This window comes from Durio zibethinus, chromosome 5, assembly GCF_047325235.1.
Source record: "Durio zibethinus cultivar Kanyao isolate XHJ-2024 chromosome 5, ASM4732523v1, whole genome shotgun sequence".
In the NCBI taxonomy this organism is placed as follows: Eukaryota; Viridiplantae; Streptophyta; class Magnoliopsida; order Malvales; family Malvaceae; genus Durio; species Durio zibethinus.
Window position 1 is genome coordinate 8,550,808 of NC_143166.1, and position 12,148 is coordinate 8,562,955.

Genomic DNA, 12,148 nt, shown 5'->3' on the forward strand with positions numbered 1-12,148 from the left:
GAGCGAAAGAAAAATCAAGAAAGCCTATTTAAAAATAAATAAGAGCAGGAATCAGTAACGAAACAAGATGAAATAGGTGATGGACTATGAGAGGTGTAGTTGAGATCTTTTTGGAAATAAGTTGAAGACTTAATTTGATGGGTAGTGAGGTATAAGCTAAATTGAGAACAAAAAATTTGGAAAAAGGTTATTTTTAACATTTGCATCTTTTAACACGCATCTGCATCACCATTTTAAATATTAGTGTTTGAATCCATGTTGGGGCATATGCATCATTAAAATTTTTACATTTGTATGAGCATTGATATTTTTGAAATGAAATTTTTAGTTTCAAGGAGCATTTGCATTGTTAAAAAATAATTGATTTTGCAAATTTGCATTTTATTTCTTTGAGGCATCCTTAATCCATATGAATATTGGCATTTACATTTGCATCATGAAAATAGAATTTACCAATAAAAATTTTGTCATTGCATTTTAGTTAGGTACATTTGTGTCTTGAAAAAGAAATTCATATTTATATCATTGTAGAGTCATCTACATGGAAAAAAACATTGACATCTACATCATGAAAAAGTCACTTAGATTTGCATTATGTATTTGCATCATAAAAAGGTTTTATCATGACATGGATTCTTGCATTTGCATGAAAAACATTTGCATTCGTATCATTTGTTGAGAATAGATGTTTGTGTCATAATTGCATTTGTCGACTTTATAAATATTGAGAAAAAAAGAAAGAGAAAGAAATTAGGAACACTTTAAGTTAAAGAAGAGTAAAGAAGAAATGCTTCAAGAAAAGAGTTTGAAAAAAAAAAAGGCAAAAAGATAAGAAGAAGTCTATCATGAAAACATGAGAGAAAAATTAAAAAAAAAAAGAGAAAAGAATTTGACGAGAGACAAAAATGACGAAAGAGTTTGAAGAATAAAAAAAAAAATCTACAAAAAGAAGATAAGTTATTGAAGAAATGAATGAAAAAGATGGAACACGATAACAAAATGAGTTTTTAGAAAGAATAAATGTCAAGAAACTTTGAAAGAAATGAAATTTAAGCCAAGTTTAGCTAACACTGACGAGAATTAAGCCCAATTTAGTTGACATTGATAAGATTTAAACTCAGTTTAGCTGGAACCAATGGGAATTAAGCCTAATTCAGCTAACACTAATAAAATTTAAGCCCAGTTTAGCTATCACTAGTGAGAATTAAGCCCAATTCAATTGGTATTATGAGATTTTAGGCCCAGTTTAGTTGGCACCAATGAAAATTAAGCCCAGTTTTACTAGCACTAATGAGATGTAAGCCTAGTTTAGTTGGTATTGATAAGATATAACTAGTTTAGCTAGCATAAATGAGATTTAAGCTCAGTTTAATTAGCACAAATAAGATTTAGCCCAGTTTAGTTGGCTCTTATATTTTAAGCCCAATTTAACTGGCCAAAATGAGATTTAAGCCCAATTTAGTTAGCATTGATAAAAAATAAGCATAATTCAACTGACACTAATGAGATTTTAAGCCTAGTTTAACTAGCACCGAAAAGAATTAAACCTAATTCAACTAGCATCGATGAGATTTTAAGTCAGTTCAGCTGGCACAAATGAGATTTAAGCTTAATTTAGCTGACAAGAATGAGGTGTAAGCTAGTTTAGTTGGCATTAATGAGAATTAGGCCTAGTTTAATTGGCACTGATAAGATTTAAGCTAGTTTAGTTGACATATATAAGATTTAAGACTAATTTAGCTAGCACTAATTAGATTTAAGTAGTTTAGTTGGCACAAATGAGAATTAGGCCCAATGAAGTTACACAGAGTAGGATTAGTTTTCTTTTCGATGGTGATATTCGAAGTTATTTGCATTCACTAATTGGTGACATATGAGTTTTTTGTTCTTCAGTAATGATATTCAAGGTCATCTCATTTTTCAGTGGTGATATCTAAATTATCGTGATTTATATTCAGAAGTTGTGGAGCCTCTAATGAGATAAGCTTTTAGGAGTTTTTCAAAAATTCAAAAAAAATTAAAAACCCAAAACAAAAGCAAAAACAAAAAAAATCCAAAAAGAACAAAAAAAAAAACCTGAAAATCCAAAAAAAATTCAAAACTCAATAAAATTCCAAATATAAGAAAAACAAAAAAACCAAAATTCAAAACATTTAAAAATTTTAATAAAAAAGTTTAAAAGATTAAAAAAAAGGTTTTGAAAAATCCTTGAATCGCTTACTTCAAACAAAATTGTTGTCTATGTTTTTCTCTTATTCTTAATTCTTAGTAATGTGCAAAAAGGGCAAATGAAGACACTTGAACTCTACCCAAATTAGTAACTTGGCCCAACCTTTTTTCCTCGTTAAGCTTAGTGGATTGGGGATTTTGAGCTTAACCATTAAAGGTTTGTAAGGATATATTTCATTCCCCTTTTATTTATTTATTTTTTTATATCTGTAATTATTTTTTATGCTTGTTAACATTATTTTAGGATTTCTAAAAAATAATTATCACAATGACAATGAAATGCAAATACATTTTTAAAAATTACTCTGCTTGTGGATGCAGGATGAAATAAAATGAAATGTAAAAATTTTGTGATTCTAAATTATTTTCAAAAGGCGAATTTTAGAAATAACATATAAGGCAATGTTTCTAAGTGAAAAATAAATTTTTAAGCCTTACCTAGGCATTAGAGGGAATTCAATAATTATTTTTCATAAAAAATATTATCTAATTTTTAAAAAAAAAATTATTATGAAAATTTCTTTAAATGAAAAAATTATTTTTTTTTAATTTCACCTAAATATTAGGGAGTTATAAAATAAAAAATAAAAGTAAATATTTTTTTTTATAAAAAGGTAAAAAATGCCATTGCTTTCATAAATAAAATCTATTTAGAAAAATATATAATTACACGTATTATTTAATTTATGTTGTTACATATACATTTCATGTATAATAATAAATGTGAAATAGTAATGTAACAATTTCAAAAAAAATTTCTTTTGGGAAAAATAGAATAATATTTCAAAAAATGATATTCGAAACCTTGCATAGATATTAGAAGGGATTCAAATCATATTTTATTAAAGAACATCATTTTTTTTCAGAAAATAATTATGAGAATTTTTAAAATAGAAGATTAATTTTCTTAAATTCTGCCTAGATATTTAAAAATTAAAAAAAATTCAACATAAAAATAGTAATAATAACAAATAATGATAAATAAATTTCTTTTATCAATAAATGTTTTTTTTAAATAAATGATAAAAATAAAAAAAGATAAAATTAAAGGTTCATAAAAGAGAATTAAATTGGTCATTTACATATTTTAATTTATATTTGCATCATTTATCTACATCATGTTAAATTGCTTGTATTTTATCCTTGTCAAAAAACAAAGTAATAAATGTGATTTTGAAAATTTTTTTTAAAATAAAAAACTAAGGTAGTGTTTGGTTTATGAAAGCAAAGTTGTTTTCCATTTTCAATTTCATAAAAAAATGAAAAACAAGTTAAAAAACTTGTTTGGTTGAAAAAATTAAAAAATGCTTTTAGAAAATGAAAATGAAAATAAGCCCTAATTAGAAAACAAAAAAAAAAAAGTTGTTTTGATTGTTTTCATTGAAAATAATTTGGAGAAAATGAAAAAATTGAAAACACGAATTTTTTTTATTTATTTTGAAGCAAATACCTAAAGAGCCCAAGTTCAAATCATTAGATCTCTAAAATAAATGCCTCTTATATTTCTTCTCCATTCTATACCTATCTTCTCCATTTTACAGCCTTAAAACCCAAATAGCCTTTCATTCTCATCTTTCTTCATTACTTTAGGATTTATGAATTATTTTAACGACAGCCATCCAAGCAATTAATGAGTGCCTTGGAACGTGATGCTGGAACCCTTTGCCAAGCTTCTTTCATCTGTCGAGGTCTAATTTCCTTCTATACAAAAGTAGTGGAATAACAAGAACCAAGAGCTTTCTAAACTAGTCTTCCTTCAGTCTGCTATTGTAAAAAAAAAAAAAAAAAGTATTTTAACAATCGCAAGAAAATTGTAGTTAAAGTATTATTTCACTTTAGAAAGACATGGGCAAGCACCAAGTAGACCGTTCAGTTTGGCAACAACACAACAACATTACATTACAATTTTCTCCCACTATTGTCCTCGAATAAATATTCACAAAATAATATTATGAATTCCTCAAGAACTTTAAATATTCACGAACCCAACAATCAATCACCTATCATCCAAATCTGAAAAAAATGTGAAGATTCAAAATTAGAAGCCATACTGCTGCAAAAATTAATTTAAAGCAAAAGGCCTAACAATAACCATTTAATCATTATTTTCATATTTTTATTTAGAAAATGAACTTACCAAATGCATTTTCACAATTTTTATTTTTGAAAATAAATTTTGATTTTGTGTATAAAGCATGTTTTCTAAAGTTAAAAAAATAGAAAATAAAAACTGTTTTCAAAAAATGAAAATAGAAAATAAAAATAAAAAATATTTTCATTAACCAATCGCAGCCTAATATTCTTAAGTAAAAATAATTTTTTGGACCCCACCTAGATATTGGAGGGCTTTTAAAAGAATATTACATTAGATTTTAAGAATTATTATGAGAATCTAAGTGAAGAAACACTTTTCAAAATTCCATCTAAATATTGGGATATTTAGTAAAATTTTCGAAGCTAAATATTTTAATTTTATTCTTAAATAAAAGGTTTTTTAAAAACAATTTACAAAAAATAAAAGGTTAAGGGAATTATTTTAAATATTAGAATTAATATCACTTTTATCAAAACAAAAAGATAATATGTGATCAGTTGATATTGTTTTTAAAATAAGTGTTACGATATGCTAATCTTTCCCTACATATAATTGTAATCCTGAATTCATCTCTAATTTCAAAGATCAAAATTATTTTTATGATAAATTTTAAACTACTTATAGGTTTTTCATTGAAAAGATAAATTGTTTAAGCAGCTAATCATACTTAACAAAAAAATTTTGTAGCAACTCCATATTTTAAAATTCTTAAAATTTTTGTCTAACGATTTTCAAATCAATTATGACATGCGGTGCATAATGCATGTATTTATATATACACGATTAATTTATAAAATGGTTAGGCACACAAATGAATTAAATTTTAACTATGTATGAATAAAGTATTTGAATTAAATTAAAACAATAAATGTGGATCCCACAATAAAAAGGTAAAAATATACAAAGATTTTAAAAAAAATCAATTGGGAAAAAAATAAACCAAGATGAGAGTCTCATATCCAAAAATTAAAAGAAGAATATGGGCTTGGTAACTTTAAAAATTAAAAAAAAAGTAAGTGGATCCAACAAATTTTTAAAATAAAAACAAATTAAAAAATAAAAATAAAAACCGAATAAAAGAAAGGGTCCCAGACACAAAAAAAAAAAATTCTAAAATGAATGTGAGCCTATATCTTTTAAAAGTTTTTAAAAATAAAATAGGTGGTTCCACCGAGTAAAATAAAAAAATAAAAAAAAAACCAAAATATAGATCCCACACAAAAAAAAAAATAATTAAAAAGTGTGAGTCTTACCTCTTGAAAAAATTTAAAATAAAAAGGTGGACTCAACCCAAAAAATTAAAAAAAGAAAATACTAAGGAGCTGCCACGTCATAATCCTGTATACAAATATGCAACATTTATATATAGGATATAAAAATATAAAATATAAAAAGTAAAATGATAAAAAAAATCTTAAGGGAAAAAAGGTCCCACCATTAAAAAATAGTGGGCGTCACAAAAAAATAAATTTATAATATTATATATTAAAAAATTAAAAAAGCCAAATATTAAAATATTTAAAAAAATTAAAAAAGCAAAAGAAAAAAAAAGTGAGTTCTACGAAAAAAGAATAAGTCAATAAAATTAATTTAATAATATTATATATTAAAAAATTTTTAAAATAAAATATAAAATATGTACCAAAAGCAAAAATTAAACACAAAAAAGTGGGTCCAAAAAAAAGTTAGGGGCCCACTTAAAAATAAGAAAATTAATTTAATAATAAAAAACATAAAATGTAAAAAATGAAAATGAAAAACAAAAGCAAAAATGGAGAAAAAGTGGGTCTCACAGAAAAGTGATGACCCCACTTTAAAAAATTAATTTAATAATAAAAAATATAAAAACAAGAAAACAAAAATTAAAAAAATAAAGTTAAAAAAAAAAGCAACAACAACATGCAGCAAGACAGCGTTACCGTACATATACAGCATTAATATTATAGACTGATGTTGTCATTAGTACATAAAACAGCAGACAGCAAATTCGAGTGGCTTCTAGCATTTGAATAACGGTATGCTTTATATGAAAACTTAGTGTTGTCACAAACAATAAAGGTGGGTTATTATGGTTAATTAATTGTTTAAAGAAAAAATGCACTAACTAATATCAAGAATTCAATCTTGTGATACAGCCTAGAAAAGAGAAAATACTTGGAACAATGATGTAACTTTTCCATCATTGTTGTTATTGTTACAATGGGTTGCGTTCCATATCTGGGAAGTCCTATGTTAGAAAGCAATGATGTATCCAAGGAAAAAAAAATTATTTCATAACCCTTTCCTTTTGTGACTTCAGTTACATGTTACAGCAGCACAACCACAACCGTCTGACTATATCCTGGCTTTCAATAGATAATCCAAAATTGATGTCATGTACATTATGTAATTTACATATTAATCGCTATACACTTCAAACAATTATCACCAATAACCCCTGCATGAGCAAAAGCCATCTTTAAAGTGATGAAATCTAGCGCGATCTCGTACAATAATCTCAACATCGAAAATTCTGGAGATCAATTTCGTCACTTCATGACAGTCATTGCATACCCGAAGGTTTTTAAAAATACGTATTGGCATGCCTGGTTGCAACTTCAAAAGGCCCAAAGCAATGGCAAGTCTTTCACTGTGCAGCCTAAGAGAATGTTGTCTAGTTTCATCTAGCTCGTCTACCATAGGTGCTTGTGAATAGTCAGGTGAATACCCTACTGACGCTAGTTTTTGGTCAATCACATTCAGCATCTGGTATATTTCTTTAGTTTGAGGATGAGATGTGTCCCCTGCGAAAAGTTCATGAGCAACACCATCTATCTCAATTAAACTACAACCAGGCTCTTTTGTTACACCTTTATCAGCCATTAATTTCCTTACCAATCCAACATCATCCCACCTACTAGCAGATGCATAAACTCTTGATAACAGCACATAAACACCACTGCCAATGTCTCCTTCTGATTCAATGACTTGCCTGGCCAACTCTTCACTTAACTCAACACTTCCATTCTTCTTATAACAAGCATCGAGAAGACTTCTCCAGATAACGGCATCAGGTCTCATAGGCATCATTGACACAAGGTCAAAAGCTTCATCAATAAACCCTGCACGGGCCAAAAGATCAACCAAACACCCATAATGCTCTAATACAGGTTTAATCTTGTAATCAGCAATCATCATATCAAAATAAAGACGACCCTCAGAAACCATGCCTTTATGATTACAAGCACTCAAAACACCAACGAACGTAATAGAGTTTGGTCTGAAACTCTCCGTCCTAATCATTTTATGGAAACATTCAATCGCTGCCTCAGCTTGACCGTGCATTGCAAATCCTAGGATCATTTGATTCCATGAAGTTAAATCACGTTTTGGCATCCGATCAAACACCTGTTGAGCCAATTCTAAAGACCCACATTTGCAATACATATCCACTAACGAATTGTTGATCAAAACATCAATAGAGAAATCAACATCACACTTTTTCAACAAATAAGCGTGAGCCCACGCGCCCAAAGACAAAGCCCCAAGACCAGCACAAGCACTTACAACACTTTGCAGTGTATACTCATCAGGATCGAACGTATTCAGCATTTCACGGAACAGGTTTAAAGCATTATCAAACTTACCAAACTGAACAAAACCTTCAATCAAAACATTCCAAGAAACCAAGCTTCTTTCAGACATTTTAAGAAACAATTTTTCAGCTAAGTCCAAACACCTGCAACTTGCATAGAAATGAATCAAACTGTTATTTACATAAATATCGGTACCGAACCCATGTTTCAAAGCATGGGCATGAACTTGTTTCCCTTCAGACAAAGCAAACAAGTAAGCGCAGCCTTTCAAGACAAATGGAAAAGTATGCTTATCAGGAAAAACCAGAGCTTGCTCTAGCATCTCCAGATAAAGTCTAATGGCTTGTTCTTTGTTGTTAACATTATGGGCACAAGCTCTTATAAGAGTGTTCCACATGAATGAATTGCGGTATTCAATTTGATTGAAAAGTTGAAGAGCGTAGTTGAAGTCAAGGAAGGAAGAGAAATGGAGGATTTGAGAGTATAAAAAGAGAGTTTTTGGATGGTAAGGCGAGGTGGAACGGAGGGTTTGGGCGTGGATTTGTTTGAGCTTAGACATGTCCGTACATTGTTTCAAAGAGAAGAGGATGCGGCTATTGTGGTCTAATGAAGGGGCGTTTTGGATGTTGATGGTTTTAAATGGAAGAAGTTGAGGTGGTGGGTTTGAAGCAATTGCAAGCGCCATGATTTGTCTTTCTTGTAAGAACGAGGGAGTTCAGTTGGAACTTGGAGGTTTAAGAGTTGATTTGAATGGCTGTCCTGACAGGTTCAAAGATTGGTGAGCACTGATATTTCATGGCATGGGCTTCCTAGCTGGCTTTTGAGCCATATCTGTCTTGGTGATAACCCAATTCATTAATGACCCTTATAGGACGCGTAGGTCGAAGGTAAAAAAATACAGAAAATAAATTTCTATCTTCAATTTGAACATTACGTTGGCCACACGTCTTCGCAATGTGCCAAACGGGTATTTTCAAATGCCTTCGTATTTTGAGTAAATTTTGATATATAGTAAATCGAGTTGTATAAAATTTAACTTATAAGTTTTAATATTAAGTTTGCCTTCACCAAGATCAATTCCACGAGGGTAGGGTTTAAATCGATTGTCCATCGAATCAAATTGTTGATTATATCAACCGAATTGATAATTCGATATTTAAATTATTTAATATTATTATTAGATTAAATTTATAATTAATTAGATTTAAATCATATTAAATCAAAAATTTAATACATAAATCAATAAACAAGATAATTTTTATTGAATCGAAATAGTTTTAAATTTTTTAATAAAATAATCTTTATAATTATGATTAATTTAATTTTTATAATTAAAATTATGAGTTATTATGTTATTTAATTAAAATAATATATTTTAAAGTAAAATAAAATTTTAAAATCTAAATAAAATAGTGTTGTACTCCCTTGAACTTTATGCACACTAAAGAATCAATTTTAAAAAAAAAAAAACATAGTCCTTTTTTTCTTATTTCTATTTCTAGGTGACATACTCATATCAAATTGAAGGATAAAGACTTGTTGATTAAAATTAAAACTTTATTCATCAATTTGAATCTTGATTGGTTCTATATCAAATATCATCATTTTATAGACATTTATTTTTAATTTTTTAAATTTATATTTTACATGAACTTTCTCTTTTTTTGAGAACTTTTTTGTATTTTGAAGTTTTTTAGTGTATTTATTTTTGTTTGGTTTTTAAATTAATATGATTGAATTATTTGAGTAACATTTTCGGAGTTTGAATTGGGAATTAGGAGATTTATTTTTGTAAATTAAATTTAATTATATAGTTTTTAAATATATATTCTTCTTTCACATTTATTACACTTTGTTTTATATTTTAATTTTTTAAAGTATAAAATTACCCACAACAGAATTTAATTATTTATCACAAAATGGATTGCATTTTTAGAATATTTATATTTTTACATATTTTTTTAATTTAACAATTAACCCAATTAATCCAACAGTTGAACTAAACATTCATGATCCGCTCCCATTTTAATAACTACTTTAGGGGAAGGCTTTTTTTTTTTTTTTTTAAGTAGCAAAAAAGTGGGCGGCCTAACCACATAGTAAATTATGGGGTCAATTGATTCCATTCAATTTTAAAAGAGCTTAAATTTATATAATTATGAAGTACTAAAATTTTTACAATAATTTTGTATTGGTCCTATTAAATTTTAATAAAATATAGAGAGAAATTATTTAATACATTGATAGTGAAAATTTTTAATTCTACAAGTGAAGTTATTAAGGTGACACATATCATTTAGTGTATATTTAAAATATTAAAAAATTAATTTAAAGAAAAAAGTGGAACATTTGTCATTAAATTAACCCTATTTGTAAAGTCAAAAAATTTTATTATCAATGTATCAAATAATTTCTCAAACATAAAATGAAAAAGTGAAGGGTCAAACGGATGAAATTTTCATCCATTTTATAAAGGTAATATTAATATTTAGGTTTCAAACAAGATTTTAAAAAGTAAAGTGATGTATATATATTTAAATATGCTAATTAATATTTAAAATTAAAATGTGAAATGTGATGTATATATATTTAAATAAAAATATTTTATTTAAAAGTAAAATCATACCTTTTATTATATATAAATATTTTTTTCTTATTTATTCAAAAATATTTTTAACTCTATATATCTAAAGATATCTTTTCCAGAGTAATATCAATATATATATATATATATATATAATATAATATAAAAAGCACTAATCAAGATATTCCCAACTCAATTTATAAATTTGAAAATGACTATATCATATATAAGTAATTGCATGAGATAGTATCTCATTGTAATTATTTTTAAAAATATTACACTCTTTTTTATATTTAAAACTATTAAATTTTAGATAGTTTTTTTAATAATGCAGTGTAAAAAAAGTATTTTTGTGTTTATATAATACGAATTAATATATAAATATGATTTCACTGTATTTTTTTTAAGCTTCTAACAAAAGTGGACTTGGACTTGATCTGGCTCCGCCATATACGCAACTAGAAAGCACCATAATAGGCATCACCAGCCATCTTCACAAGTTACAAAAGGAAGGGACAAAAGCCACTATTTTCCAACCTTTTTGTGTCAAAATGATTTAAATAGCAATTCTTCCAATGATAGGAAAAAAAGTTTGAAACAATTTTGGGAAAAGATGATAAAAAAGACCAAGAAACTTGTGTTTTCAGGCTTCATTAATAAATAATTTGAGACACATGATGTGACTCACTTCAGACAGATATGAAGCTATTGAAAAGTTTAAGAAAAGCTTCCAACTTTAATATAATCTTGTAGCCAATGCAACTAACCTTTTGATAATATAATTAATACCTGCTGATCATTATTTTTTCTCCAATCTTTTGCCTGATTGCTCGGTCCTACCACATGGAGCTTGCCCCATGGCTGAATCATCGAATCTTTTTCTTAACCCCTTTTTCATTCTTATCTCTAACGACTAAACCTTTCTTGTGCACCAAAAAGTGGTCGGTGTTGCACGTTGCTCCGATGGCTTTTATACATTTTTATAGCTTTTTTTTGTTTAAGAACGAAGGTAATGCCTACCAAACATGAAAGATGACATAAGGAGTTGAAAAGTGTCCATGTTAAAGGTTTTTTCATTGAAATTAAAAATAATGATGGAAGAGAAATCGATTATAATAATCATGAGATTAAAATTAATTTTTAAAATATATATGTTTAAATTGAAAATACAATAATAATGATAAGTTGAATTTTAAGAAAAATAATTATTAAAGTTATGAAATTAATATTTGTATATAACAAAAATCTATTAATGGATGGTTTGGTTTGAAACCAAATTCTTAACAAATTGAAATAAGAATATAGACAATGTTTATTCAAATTAAATTTCGTCTATATCATTTTCATAATTTTATGACTTAAACAAAAAACATAATTTTTTAAATTAAAAAAAAAAAAAGGAACAAGGGAACTTTTAACTGCTCTCTACAAGACAATCAATTACCCAAGGATAAAACTGAAAAATACAGTCCAATTGATCACTAGAGATTCTCCTACCAGTTGATCATCGAAGGTACGGTACCGCACTGAAGGCAATCTAAATGAGTGATTAACACGATTGAAGTCAAAAGTGACCCTCATCGCATCGAACTGGGGATTTGATGGAATCCAAATAGATTCTAATTTTTAAAAGAACATGTTAATGTATATATACAATAGGATTAT

At 27.2% G+C, this 12,148-nt stretch overlaps 1 protein-coding gene across 1 annotated transcript; it reads right to left on the minus strand.

The window, feature by feature from the left end:
* Nucleotides 1-6,311: 6,311 nt before the first annotated feature.
* On the minus strand, nucleotides 6,312-8,785 carry CRR28 (Tetratricopeptide repeat (TPR)-like superfamily protein). The gene has a single exon (XM_022871550.2). The coding sequence runs from the start codon at nucleotides 8,582-8,584 to the stop codon at nucleotides 6,749-6,751; it is 1,836 nt and encodes a 611-aa protein (XP_022727285.2). The 5' UTR covers nucleotides 8,585-8,785; the 3' UTR covers nucleotides 6,312-6,748.
* Between the last annotated feature and the right edge of the window lie 3,363 nt (nucleotides 8,786-12,148).